Source organism: Artemia sp. Qi Xiang Cuo, chromosome 4, assembly GCF_049724085.1.
Source record: "Artemia sp. Qi Xiang Cuo chromosome 4, ASM4972408v1, whole genome shotgun sequence".
In the NCBI taxonomy this organism is placed as follows: domain Eukaryota; kingdom Metazoa; phylum Arthropoda; class Branchiopoda; order Anostraca; family Artemiidae; genus Artemia; species Artemia sp. Qi Xiang Cuo.
The window spans coordinates 34,613,124-34,637,357 of record NC_142797.1 but is presented as its reverse complement, the minus strand read 5'-3'; the positions used below and the strand labels follow the sequence as shown (position 1 = coordinate 34,637,357).

At 35.3% G+C, this 24,234-nt stretch overlaps 1 protein-coding gene across 1 annotated transcript in view; it reads right to left on the bottom strand.

Annotated features, from left to right (window-relative positions):
- Oat (Ornithine aminotransferase precursor) overlaps positions 1-23,990 on the bottom strand; it is a 164,276-nt gene extending 140,286 nt beyond the window's left edge. Inside the window, exons 1-3 of the mRNA XM_089088252.1 lie at positions 23,854-23,990; positions 11,424-11,569; positions 390-614 (exon numbers count right to left, since the gene is read on the bottom strand). Of these exons, the coding sequence (XP_088944378.1) occupies positions 390-614; positions 11,424-11,569; positions 23,854-23,888 (406 nt within the window). The 5' untranslated portion in view covers positions 23,889-23,990. The remainder of the gene's footprint in view (positions 1-389; positions 615-11,423; positions 11,570-23,853) is intronic.
- Positions 23,991-24,234: the final 244 nt, after the last annotated feature.

Genomic DNA, 24,234 nt, shown 5'->3' with positions numbered 1-24,234 from the left:
TTTGACTCGGTTATTTATTGTAATTTCTGTTAATTTTTGGTTTCATTTATTTATCAATGCTGATTTGTGGTAGTTTCGAGCTTGGTAGATTATTTTATTTTATTTTTGCTCATTTTTTTTTAATGGAGTTCTTTACTTTTCTTTGAAAAACTTATTTTGTGGAAAAAGTTTTTTTTAATTAATTAATACATCAATGCCGAATCAGTACGGCATTTAACGCTGAAATATCATGCAATCATTTCAACTATTTATTTTAATTATTTAAAATAAAATATAGTTAATTAACGTCACACCTCACCTTCGTATGGGAACCAAGTAAGCGTCCCGACTTATGTCCGGAATCCGTCCGGTAGGCTACCCTATAATCCTTTGAAAGACCCAATACATACCAGTGTTCATCGGCAACACCTTGTCATATCCAAAAAGCTTTGTGATAAATTCTTCGTACTCTCCAAGAACATCAGAATAAAAAGCACGAGATGTCAGCGTCAACTTTTCACTTTGTTTCTTAAGGGCGTCAATAATTTTAGGATGACAGTGTCCTTGATTGACTGCTGAATAAGCACTCAAAAAATCGTAGTATTTCCGACCTTCAACATCGTACATGTAAATTCCTATAATGAGGAAACAATGTGAACACCTCCTATTCGTTTTCTTGAAACAAACTTGAAACCTTAAAACAAGTTGAATCTTCAGAATTTACAGTTTTGCATATAATATATGCAACGTTATAAACATAAATACGTACAATATACTTAATTGGTCAAGTTTGGAAATTTTTGAAGTTTCAAGATTGGAAATATTCGCTTGATAGGCAAACACAAATGTTAAACCAATTTCTTTTGACAAAGATTTATTAGTGTTATAAAAGAACAAACAAACACATACTCTATTTTAAAATAATAATAATTGATAAAAAAAAAAGTTTAGAAAACCAACGCAAAATGGGTATCAAATTATAAAGTTAGATTTATCGGGCAAATGAAATTACTTATCTTCACTGTTTCTCAGCCAAGAGGATTAATCTGGATTACTTTTTGAAGAAGCTAGATTTCAACATAACTAAAGGGAATGTTAGCTTACCTTACTTAAAAACGTTCTAATCTATATAGTTAAACTAGTAAAATACTATAATATCAATCCAAACTTCTTGCACACCAAACCCAAACTGTAACACGAACCCCCCCCCCCCGAACCAACATAGTTATGCACACTCCTTCTCCGCCCTGACCAGTTCAAAGCTTCACTTCTTATCCTTCTCCCATGCAGTTCCAATTTTCTTTGTATTTGTTCGTATGACCTCTTCCAACCTCGTTTGGTTACAACCTGCTTTTCGTTTGGCCCTGATGGATGGCTAAAAAACACAAACTTTGGTAATCTGTCATTCTTCACCCCCTAAAACGCGGCCCGTTCATCTTGGCCTTTCTTTCATAATAACCCTAAATAGCAAAATTGAACCCCATTTTCAGACAGATTACTTTTTTATACATGCTCATTGAGATCGGTACCAACAAATTGTCAGATTAGACAATTTTAGCAAATCTTCCTCATCCTTTCAAAGCGTCCACGTTTCACAGTCATTCTCAACAACTGTCATGTTCATGGCTTTCAATATTCGAACCTTATTTTGCAGACTTATTTTGAGAATAATCCTACCAAAGTAAGTAGATCTATCCACTTTAACTGTTTCGGTGTTACCTGACACAACTTTCATTCTCATTTATTTCTAGTTAAAACAACTTTATCTTCTTACCATTAAGTTTCAACCTATTCTCACAGCCTGAGGTCTCAAAACCTCTAAAAATACATTTATTTCGCTAGCCTTTTTATCTAGGACTATAAAATCATATGAATAATATCTGTCTGGGGAAGTTCTACCTTCCATTACATACAGTCCAGCGTTCAATTATAGCCTGTGCCAGGTCCCTTAGGAAAAATTCTATGAAAATAGCCCATGTAGACGGAGGGAGGACGTAACCCTGCTTAGCCTTTAATTTCACATTGAACAGGGAGCTAACCTTACTTCTTACCTTGGCCGCAACAATATTATTCTCTAACATAGTACTAATCAATTTAATTTACTTATAGGGTATAGAAGGATAGGACCATCAGTAAAGCTTTTATATCAGGTGAATCTAAGTGGGTCTGATAATTCAGACATTCCCCAATTATTCTTATAAGAGTGGAAACCTAGTCGACGGATCCTTTGCTTTCCTAAAACGATTCTATTCTTCTCTAAAAACTTTATCTATAAGAAATCTTAGTTTTATGAGTCAGCATACTGGGTAATTTGCTTCCTACAGAAATCAAGCAAATGCCTCTGTAATTACCATATTCCATCTTGCTATTTTTCTTGTTTAGGGGCCTATTAAAAAAATTTAGGTTATCAGGTACTTCTATTCTTCAAGACCATGTTCACAATCATCAGTATTTTATTCTCTAACTTCCCAATCAGTATATCTATTATCTCACCACACCCCAACTACCATCATAGTTGCAGCGGTAGCTGCAACCTAGTAAAGAGTGAACCACATACCATATTAACCAAAAAGTAAAAACCACGTTTTGAAAAAAAAATCGCTTAGTGAAAAAAATTGCCATCTGGCACTGAACCAGGAATAATAACTATTATTTCGTTTCGTCTTAAAAGTAAAAGTTTATTGCGAAAAGAAATTTACGGTCATTTCGAAAAAAAGCCTCAAACCCCCTGAAAATGGCGTCAGACCAAAATGAAAAGTGTACCATTGGAATCAGCAAGGTCGAAAGCCTTGTACATTAAAATTACAGTCCCCCTCCTTGAACAACAAGGAAAATAATTTTTTTGCATCGGTAGCAATGATCTGTCTCCCGTTTTTTTTTTTTCAACAGGCCTAGCGGGCTACTAGAATATCATAGAGAGATGCTTAATGGCTCATTCAAAAGCTATTTCTCATATCTACGTGCTTTTTATCAATTAAAACCATCATCAAGTGCCATATGGCACTTTTTGTGCCATTTCTCAAGGGGTGGCACTAGGCAGGCTACCAGAACATCGTAGACATATCTTTTATAGCTCGTATAAAAGATATTACTCATATCTACGTCCTTCATATAAATTCCACCATCAGCAAGTTCCAAATAGCACTAAACACGGCCATTTGGTGCCGTGTCTCAAGTGAAAAGGCTGAGGCTAGCAGAACTTATAAGAGTGATGTTTAATGGCTCATTTGAAAGCTATTGCTCATATATACGTACTTTTTTTTTTCCATTTTACCATTCGCAAGTGCGATATAGCACTGAAAACAACACTTTCGTTGCCACTTCCTAAGTGCAAAAACTCTGCAATATAAAACAGACACTATTGCAATAGTTAGGCTCTACAACCCTTAACTGGAGGTTTACAAGAACCCCTCCCGTAAACTCCCTCTGCCAGCCCTCTTAGTAAGTTTCACAAATCGTCTGCTCATCAGTACGCTACTGAAAAATTATCAGGCTACCACACCATCGTAGATAGATGTTTAATGGCTCAATTAAAAGCTATTGCTTATATTTACTAGGTTTTTTAAAATTCTACCATCTATTAGGTCTCACAGATTTTAATGTTAACTAGTTTCTGGGAGAATTTGCAATGAACTCTTTTTATGGTTGAAACAATAGCTGCAACCTAGTAAAGAGCGAACCACAGTCCATAAAATGGTCTTTTTTCTTCTTCTTTTTTCCAGGCCTAGCGGGCTACTAGAAAATCATAGAGAGAGGCTTAAGAGTTCATTCAAAAGCTAGTTCTCATATGTACATGGTTTATAAAAAATTCCGCCGTCTACAAGTGCCATATGGCACGAAAAAGGAACTTTTTATGCCGTTTCTCGAGGGTTGGGGCTAGCGGGCTACCAGAGCATCTTAGATAAATTTTTGATAGCTCATATAAAAAATATTGCTCATATCTACTTTCTTCCTATAAATTCCACTATCTACAAGTTTCAAATGGCCCTCAAAACGGTGCTTTTGGTGCTATGTCTTAAGTGGAAAAGCAGGGGCTAGTGGGCGACCAGAACTTTTTAGAGTATTGTTTAATGGCTCATTTGAAAACTTTTGCTCATATCTACGAGCTTTTTATCAATTCTACCATTCGTAAGTGAGACATAGCACTCAAAACAACACTTTTGGTGCCACTTCTCAAGTGGAAAATCTTGTAAGCATAAAATAGTATTATTGTAATAATTATGGTCCAAAACCCTTAACTGCAGGTTTGCAAGAACACCACAAATTCCTCCTCCAGGCCCCCTTAATAAGCTGCGAAATTAAAGTTCTACAAACACCAATATATTAAATTACATTACTAGAGGTTTGGTTCTGCTAATACAGCGCTGGACTGCATATTGGATTATCATGCGTTTGATTCCAGCTTGGATTTTTTTTTTCAATCAAAGATTGTCACTTCTTATGCTTACTTTTCAGATAATCCACTATCTTTGCAAATGTGATGCACTCATTTTTTAAATCATATACCGGGAAGGCTCATTTTAAACCTATTACTCTTTTAAACTCTTTTAAACCTAAACCTATATATCTACGTGCTTTTTATCAATTTTACCATCCAAAAGTGCCCTATTCAGGCCTCCCGCTAGATTTTTTGTGAAAAATATGAACTTTATGAACTTTTGACCACAAAAATATGAACTTTTGATTGCGCTTTTTATGAACCTAAATTACAATATGTGCACCTCAGAAACTGTCTGTGGACACAAAAGTGGCACTTGGTGTTTTAATCATTGGTGCACATATTCTTCTTGTTTTTTTTTGTTTTTTTTTCATGAGTTAAGTTAAATGAGTATAATTTTTATAAAGTTACAAAATAAAATAATAAAAAATAGTACACTTTACTTTATCCTCGTGTTGTAAAAAAACTAAGAAACTATGGACGACTTTCGTTTGTTTACTCTGTTCTGCATCCACTCAACCTCTCTGGCTACCTCATCTTCTTCCCGCGTCTTCTGAATCAAAACATCGATCATACTTTGTGCAAGGCTTATTTCTACTAAGTGTTTGGCATCTATGGCTTCTTTTAGCTTCTCATTAGCTTCTTGAAGAAGCCTTTCTGCTGCTTGTCTCTTCTCCTTTTCAACTGACTTCTTCTCAATCAAATCTTTTTCCAGGTGTTCAATGGTCTTCTTCTCAGATAATATCCTCTTTTTTTCATCTTCTTCTTTCTTTTTGGACTCCTCTTCAGCCTGTCTAGATTGCTCAGTTTCCAGGCACAGTTTATAGCTCTGGTACGCATTTCGCCCCAAATTCAACAGCTCTCTGGTAATAGGGACTATCTCGGGCCTGTTCTCAAACTTCTTTAGAGCGTCAGAGACTGTCAGTCTAGCATTGAGCATTTTGACTTTCATCGATGATTTTTCCTTGGTCATGATCCGTCCTGACCGGGAAAATCACGTTCAATATCAGCGTTCCCATGCGACATGCAGAGAGCTGCTTTTACTATCTTTGAAACAAGGGGATATTTTGTCTGTCCTTGATGGTTTTCAGACTAAAAACCGAGTTCCATAAAACATCAATCCTCGCTGAAGTCATGTTCTTAGGCAAACTCGGTTCCAGCTGAAGCAAGTTCCATTCGTCAATGGCAGCTTCAGTATTCACACGGAAAGGCATAAATCCAACGATTTTCACAAAGTCGCTTGTTCTTGTCTCAGGATTCAAATCATCCAGCAGTGAATCCGTGAAAAAAAAAAGAAAAAAAAAAGAATAATCAATCAACTTATGATCTTCTGCCAAGAAGTTATGTTACAGCTCATAAGCTTAAATCAACTATTTAGGAATATTACTACTAGAAAACTCTATGAAGGTAGCAAAGACTCAAGCCAGTAAAAAGAAAAAGACTAAAATATAGCTTAGTACAAGAAGATATAAGGGCAATATAGGAACCAAGTTAGATGTAACAATGTCTTTTTGAACAGAAGAAAATGTATGTTCACAAAACAGGCAGTGTTACAGTTTCAAACGTTCGAAATAAAACCATTGCACATAAATTTGCTTCGCTTGTCCTTTATGAGGAAAAAGAGACCAACCTGAAGTGCTTTCCAGCTGATGACAAGAAAAATATGAACTTTATGAACCTTTTTTCTAAATTTTGAACCATTTAACCTAAGTTAAAAATATGGACTTTTTTCATAATTATGAACCCAGTGGGAGGCCTGCATATTGCACTAAAAAGGACACTGGAGGTTTATAAAACCCCTCACATGTACTCCCCCTCCCGACCCTCTTAGTAAGTTTTATAAATCGCCTACTCATCTTAAAAGTAAAAAATTATTGCGAAAAAAATTAAACTAAAACTAAAAAGTTTTCAACTCAAAATTTACCAAAAATTATGGTTGAATGATCAACAGGTTTCAATTGAACCTTCAAACTTCACTCTGCGATGAAGCCTGTGTGCTAGTTCTAACGGCGGTAATTGAGGGGAAGAGACGTCCGTACCCCCTTAGTTTTTGCTCTTGCCTAGGTTTTGAAAAACACCCTTTTTTAGTCATTTCATTGGAAAAGGCACTTTCTTCATTTGAAAAAAATAGGGAAAACAACCGAAAGTGCACTTTATGGGAATGTGCAACCAAGTCAAATTTATAAAAAGCGATTAGATATAAATATAAGCTTTTAAATCATCCCTTTAGCAGCTCTCTTTTGTTACTGTAGCCTTCTAGTTTCTGCTAGTCAGTAGGTGATTTATAAAGCCCTATGGCTTTTTCAGGCGAAGTCAGGCAAGTAAAAACAGCTTTTTGCTCATCGAAAAACAGTCGTTCCTGAAGAATATTCACTGTTTTGTGAAGCATTGACAATAAATTTACGGTTCCAGACTGACAGTTTTTCTGAGCTGTCAATGTTGGCAGCATTATATACTTGGAGTGCCTTGTCTCCTATACATCGGTGATAATTAGAAATTATATTAAAAATAGGTTTTCAACTGAAACTAAGGGATGACATTGAAACTTTAAACGAACATGCATTATTCCGTATAAATAAAAAAGATCATGGCAGCGTTGTTTCTACATTAAATTTTAATAAAAAAAAGAACAAAGATTAATTAAAAAAAGTTTTTCCGAGGGGAGTAAAGAGCAAAGTTGAAACTTAAAACGGACAAAAATCATTACTTCTCAGCCTATCTAATATATATCAATAAAACTAGTATAAATAAACCAACTAATTATGTTTCCCTGTGCTTTTAGGATTATCAAAAACAAGCGCTTTACTGAAAACACAAAATAATATAGGAGTTTTGGTACATTAAAAGAAAACCAATTAAGGACACTTTTTAAAGACTAAAAATATTATAAATCGCTTTTAAGGATCAATCCCTTTTAAGATAAAGCAACAATCCATTTTAGGATTGTTGCTTTATTTTATTTACGTTTAATTTGGTATCACTTCTGCAAAATGGCTCAATTTAATGACTGGCTCTCGTTTTGGTTCTGAAAAAGACATTTCAGGATTAGTTGGTACATGAGTTCTAAGTAAAGCCATCTTGATACTATTAGGACTATACACTAGCTTTAGAATTTGTATCATAGCTTGAAATTCACTGTTGTACAGAGAGAAAAAACCATATTTCCAAAGTCCCTACTACGTTTTATTTTATCCTCATTCCGAGTAATACTAAATCATGGTGACTACAACTCAATATTATATATTACTCCGAATTTGTATTATAGCTGGCGAGACCAAAATGCTACCTGATAAATCAATCCAATATTTCTGTACGCTGTTCAATTACTTCGCGGTTATTAAAAAAATTTGTAATTTTACAATCATATTTTTAAGATAATTTTAATTGTATACTGAAAGTTACTTATGTTACAACTAGTGTAAGACTATGAAAAGCTTTATAGATTCGTTTATTGTCGTCAGGTTACATACTCACTTTTGACTCCCAAATCAATATTCCTGTTTTTTATGCTTAACTTTTGTGTTTTCAATAAAGCGCTAGTTTTTTATAATCCTAAAAGCATAAGGGAACCAAATTAACTGGTTTGTTTGCACTAGTTTTATTGATATATATTAGATAGGCTGTGAAGTAGTCATTTGTATCCGTTTTAAGTTTCGACTTCGCCCTTTACTTCCCCCAGGATAGCTTGGTATTTTAAAATTAATATATCTTAGACCCCAATACAACGCCGATTTTTTGTTTGGCGACAAATAGCTGATTTTTAAGGAAAACGGTGGGGCGCCATGGCGCGGCGATTTTTCTTATTAGATTTGCCTGACGCCGATTTTCTTATTAGGAACAGATCTGTTCAAAACAACCCAAGTGACATATCGTTCAAATCCAAACAAACAGACGAGTCTGTTGAAGCTCTTCAGAACCCCGAGGGCCCGCACTAATAATGACACAACTAGATTCGAGGAAAACACAAAACAAACAACAACACTCAAAAATCTGTAGGATCAAGAGTTTTTTTTCAGAAGGAAAGTGATCGCGATAGCGGTCACTTTCCTTCGCGTCTGTTTTCATGATACCTGCCGTGGTACTCAACGAAACCCAGTAATCACAGTATTATACCTTTCAACCAAGTGTGTTTCACAATGGTGAAGCACCTTTTGTTCTTCATGTGCAGCAGAACACAGAAAAATCTAAGGACTCAGTTCGTTTGGGAGAAGAGGAAGAAAAACAACAAAACAACAACGTCTTGTAACCACCTTATATTATTTAAATTAGACCCAGTTTAAAGACCTTAACTAGGACAAAGTTTGAACAATGGAGGTCGCAATGCACGTAAAAACAAATGAATGCTGTTTTTTATCTCCATTCTAACAGGCAGGGGCATTGCAACGGAGGAGGGGGGGGGGAGCAACCCGAACTTTTTTAGATCCGGTAAAACTTGGATCAAATGTCCAAAATTATGCTGGACTCGATAAAAAAAAAGGAGTAGTTACAGCAGAATCTCAGAGAATCCAAAATTTTAATCTGATTTGATACCAATCCCAACATCCGGTAGAGATGATCCAAAATTCACTGGTACAATTTATAAATTCTGCGAAGGAAGTCTCGTAGTGATAAGTCTAGCTATTAAATTTAGTTAAAGCTGAATCCAAATCTAAAATCGTTTCGCAAATTTGAAAAAAAGTTGAGGATTTTAATCTTGTTCCTCTCTTCTTTCTGAAATTCAAGTTAACTTTCTGGAATAAATATGGTAAAATACGAAATTGGTTAACTTTGTATTTCCGTACTTTCGCCAAATAGGCCCAATTTAAAGTAAGAAAGTAAAATCTGTTTCTGATCTAAAATATGTTCTGGTTCTACCTATTTTATTTTTCACCTTGTTTCGCCAAAGTTGACTAGTGAGCAATAAAATGCAATAAGCAAATATGGCTTTGGTTGCAGGAGTTCAAGGATATACTTTCAAATCATTGCATCTTAGAAATATTCTTAACTTGGAATCTTTGATCTGAGCTAAAGGTTTCATCTGCGTTTTAAAACAACATAAAGATTGAAGGTATTCCCCCCCCCCCCACAGTTTTCAGAATTCAAAATTCGAAACAAATCAAAAATGTTGTGGCTTTTTCATTACTACCATAGATCCAAGCAGTTCAAATCATCTGTTAATGCATGACATTGTTTGGTCGTTATATGAATGTAGAAAAAAAAAAAAAAAATACAGAAAAGAACACTTTGTAATCCTAACAATTCTAAATATTTTGCCACTTCCTAGCATGCTGAATAACTTGAAAGATAGAAACTGACAAATCCTTAATTACAAGATTAAAATTGAAAAAAGGAGAAAATTTTGCAATAAAACACGCTAAAAACTAGAGCACAGGGATGGACTGACTGAGGGAATGACAAATTACAGCTCATGACGAGAAATAGATCTTGAAAATGAATAATCTTAATAGATGTATAAAAGCCAAATAAGATCTTTAAGTGGAAATTTTTTTATTGCTGCAAGCCACTTTGAATAAATTATCAAACTATATTGCAAGAGATCAAGAGGACTGCTGCCAGTGAGAGAATAAGCTCAATAAGAAAACCTTGTGAAATTTCTGGGGGCACACACCCCAGGCCCCAAATCCCCTTAAATACGCCACTGCCTATTCTGTCTGTAAGCTCTCGTTCCCATTTCCTGGTTAGAAATCAATATCGATAGACTTTTACAAAGATACTTAGCACGCTAGCTTACATAGCAAGCCAAAATCAACAAATCCCTGCAAAAACAAAAGGCTAAATATAGACAGACCGGTGACGCGCTGCAGCACCGATGGTACCGGTTGGACGCCAGCGCACAGTCAAAATTTTTCTCCACGGCGGCGTGTTTTTCATCAGTGGTGTGCTACTGAAAAATCGCCGTGGCGTTGGGGTCTAATATATCTATTAACTTCACTAAAATATATTTTTAAAAGGGTTTTAATTTAGTGTAGCATGATATTTTAATCAAAAAACTAGTTGTGGAGTTTTCAGTAAATCCTCATTTGATTTCTTTTATTTATAGAAAAAAATTGGGGAAATAGTGAAAGATTGTAAAGCAGCAGCAAATTAAAAAGCACAAATCCAACTGATCTAAGCCCCTAATATAAAATCTGTAGAATGCTTAGATTAACAAATGATAGTAGAAATTTACTTTGCTGGGAGGCATCAGCAATATTTTGCAATGTTTATTTATGTTTCAAGAGAAAGATTAGACTCATAGGAGCATACAGTCAAAAACTATTGAATAGGGTTTTGTTCCAATCCATTTTCCTTTTCCATTCTGTCATCTTCAAACCATATTATAGTTTATGCCCCTGTGCAAGTTTATGATGTGTTGATTTTCCTATGTCCTATGGTTCTAATGTTTAAACGTGAGACAACAATTCTGGTATCATGTTATAGCAGAATGATTTTTTTTTAGAAAATAGATTTATGGCCAAAATAGCTGGGATTTGCCTTTACAAATCTCCTGAATTAAAGTTAAAAAAAAAAATCTTATTTTTACACTGAAAAATATGTTAAAAATAAGTGAAACACATGAAAATAGGACATTTTTTTAATTTGTTCATTAAAATTAGATCACTTTCTAAGATAAGGCATAACCAAAACAATAATTCTGGCTTAGTGAATGAATAAATCTGAAAATATTCATTTCAACAAAATTAGTACATTGCCCTTTCAGTGCAAATTAGAGGCATAGACTTGTCACTACTACACTTTAGAGAGACCACAGCTCTTAAGTCAATGTGTATAAAATTGCATAGTGCAATCATCCCCATCTCCATGGGAATTGAGGGATTAAGAAGGTGAAATGTCAATTGAATTGTTGCTTTGGAGTGCATTTTAAGGCACTTTTCTCAAAACTTTTGACAGGCAAGTCCTCAAATCAACCCTGTTGATCCCATTACTCCTTGTGGAAGCATGGCTATGCAGCTACCATTTCAAACACCTAATATTCATATAAAACTTTAGTAAGTATAATACTTGCCTTTGGCTCTTTCAATGGCAACAGGTATTGGATGGTAGTTATGAGCTCCATATTTGTCTTCTCGTGAAAATACAGCTTCAGATGAACTGTGTTTTACACCTTCATGCGTTTGTGTAGCAGCTCTAAATGCTGACGTTGAAAGATATCTAAAATGACAATTAATCCTTATCAGTAATTATTACATATTTGTCATATAGAAAATATGTTCTTGCAATTACTTTCTTATATAGAAAATAATTACATATTTGTCATATGCAACCAAGTATTAGAATAACTACACACCCCACTGAAGAGGCATTGATAAATAAATTATATATGTAGTAGAAATCTAAGGCAAGCACAAATTCAAAGTTCAACAAAAGCCCAAAAAGCCAGTTAAATATATAAAAATTAAGTAAAACTTGTATGAAAAATATAGCCTACTTATTGAACAGAAGGAGCACAAGCAGCATAAGACACCATCCTGGATTCATGCCTGATCCATGGGGTGTGTAAAAAAAACAGAGTTTTAGCAAGAAGAAAAAGATATATTAATCTCCTATAATCCCAAAGAGTGTGCTTTACTTCCCTTAGTTTATTCTGAAATAATTTTCACAAATATTTATCACATTATTCCTTATTTCTGAAGTGACAAACAATCCTTGTTTCTGGATTACTTTAAAAGTCTGATTGCTTTTAAAATATTTTGCATGGAATCTGTAACCACGACACGGGGCGGAAATTAAATTCCAACTGATTGGTTCTGCTATGTAAAAATATAGGCCAGTAAGAAGAATGGAAAGTTTTTAAGTTTTGAGAAGAATGGAAAGATTTTTTTACATGTAGTCCCTTTGCTCCTCTGTGGTTTTAGTCTAAGCAAAATGTTAAAAGTAATCCCAGTATTGTTTGGACATAGTATAAAAACAGGGAGTCTACCCAAAGAAAGTTACAAGAATAACGTGCTAATATTCCATCTATCACCTAGTGTGCTTTATTAGAAAATGTTTTCCATGTTTCTTACTTAATTATTAATCTGTAAGAAATTGGGCTTTCAAAGTTTTCTAGATACTGTTGAAAAGTATGTTTATTATCATGCATAGATCAGGAGCTTGAAGAGCCAAGTCAGACCCTAGAGCAAAAATAGTGGTAATGGGTTCCCTAAAATGCACTCCAACAACAACAGAAAACTGTTTCTCCTATACTGGTATTGTTGTACATCCTTTGAGGCCTAATCTCCTGCATTTTTTCCTTTTGTCCTCTTTGTCCAAGGATTTATTTCAAACCTGTGGTTATAATTCCAATGAAGATCTTTGTGAATAATTGTACATGTAACATACTTTGATTTCCAATAGTTACTTATCTATTACAACAGGAATATAAGAGCATTAACACCATTTGGATGTTGAAATTAAAGCTGAAGTCACAGTATTAAGTTTGAAAGACTCTTTGGTTGACAGAATCAACAAAGGAACAGTGTGTCTCCCGTGCATTATCATTATTATTGTTATTTTTCCAGTCGCATCATATAGAACAGATGGCTGTAGAGACTTGGGAGAGGACTAGATTGAATCCAGACTAAGTTCTAGTCAAATTTTTAAGGGTGAAAACCAATTGAAAGCATAACAACAACCCCTCCAATGCCCCAGGCACTACTGCTACCCCCCCCCCCCTGACCATGGCATTTGATGAAAATTTTAAGGTAGCCCTTTTAATCAAAGTAGGCTATAACAATTTGAACACTGCCAAAAGACACCAAAAAATGCAAAACAATATTTGTGCAGTTCAAGAGCCAAAAACCCCAAATTGTGCAAGTAGCCTCTATGAAAAGAGTCATCATGGACACATTTTAATAGAAATTTTGACGTATTACATCTATTTGTGACTACAGTAGTTTTTATCATTTTATCTGATGCTATTTTCATTATGCCAAGAAATCACAAATAAAAGCTATGATTTAAGTTGATAATTTCAGAATAAAATAGGGAAAAAAAGTTAGCTTCGAATTATTCTTTCATGCCTGTGAGACTAAAGTTAATTTTCTGTCAATACATCTGGTATCAAAGGCAACGAAATCGCGCTGCCTAAGTAAAGAACAATGTTGCCATAATGTATTATTTATTTATTATTATTTTTTGCTTTTAGACCCGGGCACTACATATCAAAGGAGTTGTCATAGAAACTTCGAAAAGGGCTCATTTAATTAGAAATTGGAATAGCAAGTGCCCTTTTTAATAGTCGGAAGTGATTCGAAGGCAACTAACACCCCTTCCACGCCCACCATTTCTCGAAACACATCCAATCAAAATTTTGTGAAAGCCATTTTGTTCGGCGTAGTGGATTTCCAGATAAAACTGATGTTTTTGAGGAGGACACTTCCCCACAGCCCTCAGGGCAAGGGCTGTAAGTTATGCCCTGGGGGCATACAAGATTTTTATAGAAAGCATTGTAGTAGAAACTTCAAAAAGGCTCATTCGATTGGAAATTCAAAGGGCTGGTGCCTTTTTTAAAAGTCAAAAGTGATTAGAGGGCAACTAACCCCCCTCTCACGCCCATCTTTTCCCCAAACACCTCCAATCAAAATTTTCAGATAACCATTTTGTTAAACATAGTTGAAAGTTTTGGCAAATTAGGTCTTTAAGGATGACAGCCCCCCCCCCCACAGCTCTCAGGGCAAGAGTTGTAAGTTATGCCCTGGGGGCAGATAAGGTTTTTTATAGAAAGTGATGTCATAGAAACTTCAAAAAGGGCTGATTCCATTGGAAATTGAAATGGCTAGTGGCCTTTTTAATAGTCAAAAGTAATTGGAGGGCAACTAACCCCCCTCTCACGCCCGCCATTTCCCCAAACACATAAATCTAAATTTTGAGATAGCCGTTTTGTTCAACGTAGTTGAAAGGTCTGGAAAATATGTCTTTGAGGATGACAATCCCCCACAGCCCTCAGGGCAAGGGTTGTAAGTTATGCCCTGGGGGCATATAAGGTTTTTTTTATAGAAAGCATTGTTGTAAAACTTCAAAAAGGGCTCATTTGATTGAAAATTGAAAGGGCTAGTGCCCTTTTTAATAGTTGAAAGTAATTGGAGGGCAACTAAACCCCCTATCACGCCCACCATTTCCCGAAAACACATCCAATCCAATCTTTGATATATTCATTATGTTCAACGTAGGTAAACGTTCTGGAAATTAGGTCTCTTAGTACGACAACCCTCTCAGAGCCCTCAGGGCAGGGGTTTGTAAGTTATGCCTGGGGGGAATATAAGGTTTTTTATAGAAAGTGTTATTGTAGAAACTTCAGAAAGGGCTCATTTAATTGGAAATTGAAATGGCTAGTGCCCCTTTTAATAATAAAAAGTGATTGGAAGGCAACTAACCCCCCTCTCACGCCCACCATTTTTCCCAAACACATAAATTCACAATTTTAAGATAGCCATTTTTTTCAACGTAGTTGAAAGTTCTGGAAAATTATGTCTTTGAGGATGATAATCCCCCACAGCCCTCAGGGCAAGGGTTGTAAGTTATGCCCTGGGGGCATATAACGTTTTTTATAGAAAGTGTTGTCGTAAAACTATAAAAAAGACTCATTCGATTGTAAAATGGAAAGGGTAGTAGGTTATTTACTTGTTGAAAGCAATTGGAAAAATGATATCCCCCTTTTGACGCCCACTCTTTCCCCAAACATATCGAATCAAAATTTTTAGACATCCATTTTATTCAACATAGATAAAAGTTTTGGAAATTACGTCTTTTAGGATGACAACCCCCTCAGAGCCCCCAGGGCAACTGTTGCAAGTTATACCCTGGTGGCATATAAGGTTTTTTATAGAAAGTGTTATTGTAGAAACTTCAAAAGGGCTCATTTGATTGGAAATTGAAAGGGCTAGTACCCTATTTAATAGTCAGAAGCGATTGGAAAGCAACTAACCCCCCTCTCACGCCCACCATTTTCCCAAACATAGAAGCAAGTAAGTATAGACAAACCAGGTTGTACTGTTCCTTTGAGCTTCCAAGGAGCTACATCATTAGGACTTGACAAAACACCATCAGCACACAATTCTTATAATTTTCTTTGGTTAAACCACATAAATTTTACAGACAAAATATGTATTACTAAATTTAACCATTCATGTCTAGTAAAACCCCAGTAAAAAGGACAGGGGAGCTTTTCAATCCCTTTTGACTCTTAAAAAGGCTGCTGGAACTTTCAAAATTAATGACCCTTCTCCCCTCAAAATTTCTACAACTATCCCTTCCATAAAGTGGTCAGGAGAAAACAAATATATGGAAGTCACACTGCTGTGAACTTAGGCAATATTACCTATAATATTATAGGACTTTATAGTTGATTCATAATAATTTCTGTTTGTCTTGAATTCAATTTATTACATGACCATTTCTACTCATTTTTACAAACAAAACTTAAATATTAGATTACAGTTAAGTTTTAGGCATAATTTGAACATGCATTAATAAATTTCAATCAATAATAGTTTTTAACATTATACTTTCAGTTAGTTGTTCATGAAATTTAAGTGATCTAGATAATGGACAATCATTTCTCTCTGTTGTTGTCAAAGTAAGAAAGTGGAGTACCTCAAGGCACGGTCTTAGGCCCAACTTTATTTAATATTTTCATTTATGATGCACCCTGTAACATCAAAAATAAAATAAGCTTTTATGCAGATGATTCAAAGGAAATTGGTTCAGTTGCAAGTTCAGGAAAAATAGAAACCATTCAAGTAGATTTGGACTCATTTACTTGTTGGGCAGTGACTTGGAAGCTGAAGTTCAATGTATAGAAATGCAATGTTATCCACTTTTGTAATAAAAATTCAAGACACCAGTACTCAATTGAGTCAATGGACAAAACAAGCCAACCTATTGTCAGTAGTCATGCTGAACATTATCTGGGTTTATTAGTTGATGAATAGCTAATGTTGAGTTTTTATGTCCAAACTGTGGCAGCAAAGGCCAGCCAGACTCTTGGTATATTTAAGTGAACTTTGATATATTCATTTTGTTCAACATAGTTAGAAGCTTAGGAAATTAGGTGTTTTAGGATGACAACCCCCTCAGAGCCCCCAGGGCAAGGGTTGTAAGTTATACCCTGGTAGCATATAAGGTTTTTTATAGAAAGTGTTATTGTAGAAACTTCAAAAGGGCTCATTTGATTGGAAATTGAAAGGGCTAGTGCCCTTTTTAATAGTCAAAAGTGAGTGGAAAGCAACTAACCCCCCTCTCACGCCCACCATTTTTCCCAAACACATAAATCAAAATTTTGAGATAGCCATTTTTTTCAACATAGTTGAAAGTTCTGGAAAATCAGGTCTTTGAGGATGATACTGCTCCCATAGCCCTCAGGGCAAGGGTTTTAAGTTATGCCCTGGGGGCATAAAACGTTTTTTTTACAAAAAGCGTTGTCGTAGAAACTTCAGAAAGGACTCATTCGATTGAAAATTGAAAGGGCCAGTGCCGTTTTTGATAGTCAAAAGTAATTGGAGAGCAACTAACCCCCCTCTCACGCCCACCATTTTCCCAAACAAAAAAGCAAGTAAGTATAGACAAACCAGGTTGTACTGTTCCTTTGAGCTTCCAAGCAGCTACATCATTAGGACTTGACAAAACACCATGAGCACAAAATTCTTATAGTTTTCTTTGGTTAAACCACATAAATTTTACAGACAAAATATGTATTGCTAAATTTAACCATTCATGTCTAGTAAAACCCCAGTAAAAAGAACAGGGGAGCTTTCCAATCCCTTTCGACTCTTAAAAAGGCTGCTGGAACTTTCAAAATTAATGACCCTTCTCCCCTCAAAATTTCTACAACTATCCCTTCCATAAAGTGGTCAGGAGAAAAAAAATATATGGAAGTCACACTGCTGTGAACTTAGGCAATTCTACCTATAATATTATAGGACTTTATAGTTAACTCATAATAATTTCTGTTTGTCTTGAATTCAATTTATTACATGACCATTTCTACTCATTTTTGCAAACACAACTTAAATATTAGATTACAGTTAAGTTTTAGGCATAATTTGAACATGCATTAATAATTTTCAATCAATAATAGTTTTTAACATTATACTACTAAGTTAGTTGCTCATGAAATTTAAGTTTTCTAGATAATGGACAATCATTTCTCTCTGTTGTTGTCAAAGTGAGAAAGTGGAGTACCTCAAGGCACAGTCTTGGGCCCAACTTTATTTAATATTTTTATTAATGATGCACCCTGTAACATCAAAAATAAAATAAGCCTTTATGTAGATGATTCAAAGGTAATTGGTTTAGTTGAAAGTTCAGAAAAAAAAATCCATTAAAGAAGATTTGGACTCATTTACTTGTTGGGCAGGGACTTGGAAGCTGAAGTTCACTGTCCAGGAATGCAATGTTATCCACTTTGGTAATAAAAATTTAAGACACCAGCGCTCAATTGAGTAAATGGACAAAACAAAGCAACCTATTGTCAGTAGTCGTACTGAATATGATCTGGGTCTATTAGTTGATGAACAGCTAAAGTTCAGTTTGCATGCCCAAACTATGGCAGCAAAGGCCAGTCAGACTCTTGGTATATTTAAGGGAACTTTCAGTAGTCATTCACCATCAGTTATTTCAAAATTCTATAAAGGTTTAATTTGACCTAAGCTAGAGATTTGGCATGTGCAATGCCAACATAATTAATAAATCTTGCCAAGAGACTCTAGAAGCAGTTCAGAGGCATACAACTAAAAACATCCAAGGTTTCTATAACATTCCCTACCCCTCCTGGCTTGAAAAACTAAATTTACCCTCACTGACTTATTGCCAAAAGAGAGGGGATATGATTATGGCATTCAAGCTGCTGAACCATAAAGAATATCTCAGATGTCTCTTCAAGGACAAGAGGACATGATAAAAAAATTTCAAGCAGTGTGCCAACTCAAGGTTACATAGCAAATTCTTTTCTAACTGGGTGGTGAATCTATGGAACTTGTTAGACCAGGTAACAGTCTCTTCTACCAGTATTGAGTCATTCAAATTATTAGTTGACAAGGAATGGCGCAACAAGCCCTGACAATTATTTTGGCACTCACCTGATCAATCAGCACACAATCTTCACTGACCTGCAAATACAGGATCATCCTACAGCTGGCAAGCATGATTTAAGGTAATTTAAGGTAGATTGTCTAAAGATAAACATTACAATAGTAAATATATAAACAAAGGAATATTTATAAATAAAAATTGACATTCAGTAAGATAACTGAGTGAAAAGACAAATACCAGACCAGAAGCAACATAATATGTTGAGATGCCTAAGTTGAGCTTTGGAACTACAGGCATATGGGCTATGCAACTACTTTGCTTGAATTATTTGTGAATTATGTGCTTATTGTGTTTCAAGTGGTTCTACAAACCATAGCACACCTCAGACAAGTCAACTCAGTATTATCACTGACTCTGGAGGATATAGGATTCAACCTATTGCTAGCAAGTGTGATTTAAGGTAATTTAAGGTATATCAGCATATTAGACTTGACTTGTTACTAACTATCTTAGAAATCTAACTGCCAACTTTGATGAGAATAAAATTTTATTTGTAAAATATGCACATAATTTGTTTTGATTTTGGACTTCTATATTGCTCTTTTTGATTAAAATTTTGTAATCAATAACCATAACAAATACCAACTAGGGTGGAAATCAAAAAAAAAAAAAAATTGAAATATTTACTTCATGTGTTTTACTACAAATACACATCTTATAATAAAGCTAAATTAACCAATAATGCATTTATTCTGATATTTTTTTTATTATTCCTGTAAAATTGGTTAGTATTTTGATCTGTTTTCTTATGGTTATGGCAAACAAATATCTATTCAAAATACATATTGTTTCAGCTCAATTCAATCTGTTGTACCAGAAACTAAACATTTTGCTTTAAAAATACCAAATTGATCTTATAGAGTTTTATTCAGGTATTTGCTTAATCTGGCAGAGAAAGAAACTTTATTATGTAGACCAATAGCCTTGGAACCTAGAATAGTGTCTTTATTTTTCATTTTTTGTTGTGGCTTGAACAAAAAAAGGTAGCCTATATGCTCAAAATGTGTTGTTTTTAAAAAGTGTCAATGATGCTTGTCAATGATGTTTAGGTCTGAATTTGAGAACAAGGATACAGCCTAGCTTTGCTTATGAAAATGAGTGTTCACTGAATTTTTATTTAAGGATTGAGTTATACATTCAAACATTCATAGTAGTTACTGTTTGTTTTGACTCTTACTTATTATATGCTTTAACTTAAAAAAAAGAAAACTTTTCAAATAAAAGTAAAAAGCAGCATTAAAACCAAATAGGGTGAAAAATTAGAGAATAAGGTTTTTGCTCATGTACATTATGAACCAATCAATGATGAGAAGCAAAAAAAAAAACCAGCAAATCAGAAAATGTTTTACTGTTTTTATAAAGACCAAGGCCCTGGCACAGCATATATACATTTATAAAGGATTTGAGCTTGTACTTTAGAATATGTTACAGTAGTTTCCAGAATTTTTTTTTTCTGGTAACAGTGCAGAGAAACAGCATTATATATTTCCCTGCATTTTTCTATTTCTTTGTTCTGTTGATGTTGCTCTTTGCCAATAAATTTATTTGAACAAAAGAGTTATGTAATCAAGAAATGGAAAGATGCATAGGAAATATAGCATATAATTTGAATATACCATAATTTGCACTATATATTTTCACACTAGGGGGAGGTGGGATAAAGTAAAGTGATTTTAGAAATGACATAGCCTAGGTAACTATTTTGGGATTATTTAAAGCTGCTTTAAGAGTTTTACAATGTTTCTTTCTTATAGCCCCAGTTGTGCATTGATAGCCTAGTCTGTTTTTTTTGTTGGTAAATTTTTGGCAGTTCATATCATTGAATTACAAATAAAGTAAACTTAGGCCTACTACTTGATGCCTTTTTTTAAACTCTTTCCAAATATAACAATCATTTTTATCAGAAATGAATTTTACCCCCACCCCTATATATACAAATTCAGGGTATATATTTACACATTAGAGGAGTGGGGGTAAAATTAATTTCTGATGCAAATGAGAGGTAAGTTTGAACTTTCCCCCCCCCCCCCTAGTGTGCAAATATATACCCTGAATTGGTATATATAGGGGTGGGGGTAAAATTTGGTAAAATTCTACTTTAACTACTTTTGGCTGTCTTGGAAAGGGGTTGGGTTATGAAAATGAAACTTCCAGGGATGGGTCTACAGGCTAAAGTATTCTTTTCCAACAAAAATGATTATTATATTTGTAAAGAGCATAAAAATGGGCATTGAGTAGCATGTTCACTTTATTTGTAAGTCAATAATATGAACTGGCAAAAATTTACCAGATTTTTTCTGAGTAGGCTTAACTTCAAAATGGTACCATGAATTGTCAAAAATTTGATAGTAAATATAAGAAAGAGTAAATTTTATGCAGATCATATTATTGACTTACCAAGACTATTGAAGGAGCTTGCCAAAGAAATTGCAAAACCACTATGCAATATTTTCCAACTGTCACTTGACTCAAGAAAGGTACCCAAAGACTGGAAGCTGACCCATGTCACCCCCAATATTCAAGAACGGTGACCGCACCAAAGCCATATACTACAGACCCATCAGTCTGACCTCAGCGGTGGCAAAAACCCTTGAGCAGATTGTGAATGCTGATATTTTGACACATCTCTGTAATAATAATATACTTTCCCCCCACCAGCACGGATTTCTGCCAGGAAAATCGGTTGAGACCAATCTCCTTGAGACATACAGCACCATAACAGATTACCTGGAGAAAGGAACCCCTGTGGACCTGATTTTACTGGACCTAGCCAAGGCTTTTGACAAGGTACCACACAACCGTCTCAGATTGAAACTTTCAGCAGCAGGTACCCACTCGGACGTGGTCGATTGGGTCATGGACTTTCTGACTGGCTGGAGTCAGCAGGTTCGACTCTTCACAACTAATGGCGATAAGGTCTTCTCCGAACCATGTGATGTTGTAAGCGGAGTCCCCCAAGGTACTGTCTTGGGCCCTAACCTATTCCTTATATACATCAACGATATGATGAACGGAACAGAAAACAACATCACTCTCTATGCCGATGACTCCAAGCTGTTTGGGCCTGCAAACCAACAAAGTCTGCAGTATGACCTTCATAAAATCCAACTGTGGGCACAAGACTAGCTACTTGAATTCAACACCTCGAAGTGCAGTGTCCTTCACTTTGGAAGCAGCAACCTCCGTCACCAGTAGAGCATGTCCAATCCCAATTCACCGGCTAGCTTAGTACTAAAGACAAGTCCCGAAGAAAGATATCTAGGAGTGCTGATAGATGAACAACTGAAGTTCCATGGCCACTGGCAACAAGCAGTTTCAAAAGCAAATTCAAGCCTTGGTCTCCTCAAATGCACTATAACCAGCCGCTCCTATACAGTCTTTCTAAGGCTCTATAAGGCTATAGTTAGACCCGTTTTGGGTTTTGGTACGTGTCTCACCTCCCCTTCTTATAAGAATGACACCACTCTAATCAAAGGAGTTCAGAGAAGTGTCACAAAATGCGAAGCTGGCCTACGAGATCTCCCGTACAACAAGAGACTGGAATGCATGCAGCTGCCAACACTTGTCTTCAGATGTCGCCATGGTGATATGATGCTGACCTACAAGTATAACGCACAACCAAATAACCCCCTCTTTACCAAAACATTCAAGTCAGCACCAGACAAGAGGACACTCACATAAGCTGTCAAAACGTTTTGTCAAAACACGAACGCGGCAACACTTCTTCTCCGAGCGTGTTGTCAACGATTGGAATAGCCTTCAAGCTGAAATGGCGACTGCACCTATGGCTGCGTCCTTCAAGTCCAGACTTGACATGGAATGGAATAACAAGCCATGGAAATATGAGTGGGACTGTCCGTCCCACTCAACTACTGACTGATGCCAACTTTATCATAATGAGTGTCTTGCTAGGAGGCTGATGCCGCTTATCATACCCAACCATCTCGCATACTCAATCCGAAGTTGCTGTTGTGCGGCGGTGTCAACTCTATACCACTGAGAATGGTCTTTACGGGTCATACCAACCTCGTGGCCACCGCTATTGAGTGGGCTTAAATTGCATCTCTCCAGCAGACCTCTCCTATGGCATGTCACTGGGCCCTAACACAGTGACGAATTTTTGCCATCATTTGACCCGGAGCACAACAGATCCAGTATGGACCTTAATTTGCTCCGAAGTGCAAATTAAGGTAAGGTAACATACCACTCGATGCCTTTTTTATGCTCTTTCTAAATATAATAATCATTTTTGTCAGAAATGAATTTTACCCCCTACCCCTATTTAAACCAATTCAGGGTATATATTTGCACATTAGGGAGTGGGTGTAAATTTTATTTCTGATGTAAATGGGAGGTAAGTTTAAACTTTACCCCATCCCACCCCTATTGTGCAAATATATACCCTGAATTGGTATATATAGGGGTGGGGGCTAAAATTCATGTCCAACAAAAAGATTGGTAAATTTTTACCAAATCATATTATTGACTTACAAATAAAGTGAATATACCACTTGATGCCTTTTTTTATGCTCTTTCCCAATATAATGATAATTTTTGTTGGAAATGAATTCTACCCCCATCCCTACATACCAATTCAGGGTATATATTTGCACATTAGAGGGGGGTTGGGAGTAAAGTTTAAACTTACCTCCCATTTACATTAGAAAACAAATTTGCCCCCACCCTCCTAATGTGCAAATATATACCCTGAATTGGTATATATAGTGGTAGGGATGAAATTAATTTCTGAAAAAAATGAGTATTATATTTGGAATGAGCATAAAAAAAGCCATCAAGTGGTATATTCACTTTATTTGTAAGTCAATAATATGATTTAGTAAAAATTTACCAAATGATTATTATATTTGGAAAGAGCATAAAAAAAGGCATCAAGTGGTATGTTTTCTTTATTTGTAAGTCAATAATATGATCTGCAAAAAATTTACCAAAGAAAGAACATACAACAAGCAATCTAAAAATGAGCCTCTTTTTTAGATTGTCTCCTTTTAGAGAACTGCTGCTCTGCACCTTTACCATGTTTCCTCATGGAAAGTTCGAGCATTAAACTGATACTATAGCATGGTTTTCAATTCATTACTTAAAGTTCCAGTTTTCTATCTCAAATAGCCTGCCTACTTTCCAAGGTTCCTTAAACTCTACTATTGTTGTAATCTTATCTGAGTAAGCGATAAGCAAAAGTTTGAGAAGAGTTACACAATTAGAGAAGTAAAACCTTAGCAGAAAGATTAGCCAAAAACAGGGATACTGGGAATAGGCTGCTCTTGATTTAAAAACTTACAGAGTTCAAGCAATTTTCATAATAGCCCATAATTCAAAAATGAATATTCCTATTTTAGCTGGATTACCTAAACAAGCTGTTGACATTTCTGGTCACAAACATAATGAAGCTTTAATTTAACAGGCTATTTCTGTGTTTCTATTATGGAGACAGAGGTTTTCCCAAAACTTTCTATTCATATCACGGGTTTTTACATTTAATGCCATCTATAAAAATCTTACTAAATGTTATCATACAGAGTTGCCAACTGAACATATTTTGTGTCCAAAGAACATATTTCTGTGTGCCGGGACACAATAACATAATAGGGCAAAAAAGGAACATATTTTAGAAATTGGGGACACAAAAGGGACATATTTTGCAAATTTATGACATAAAATAGAATATTTTGCGGCCGGATACATATTTTTGTAAAAAAAATATCATATTTCACCAAATCAGTATTAAA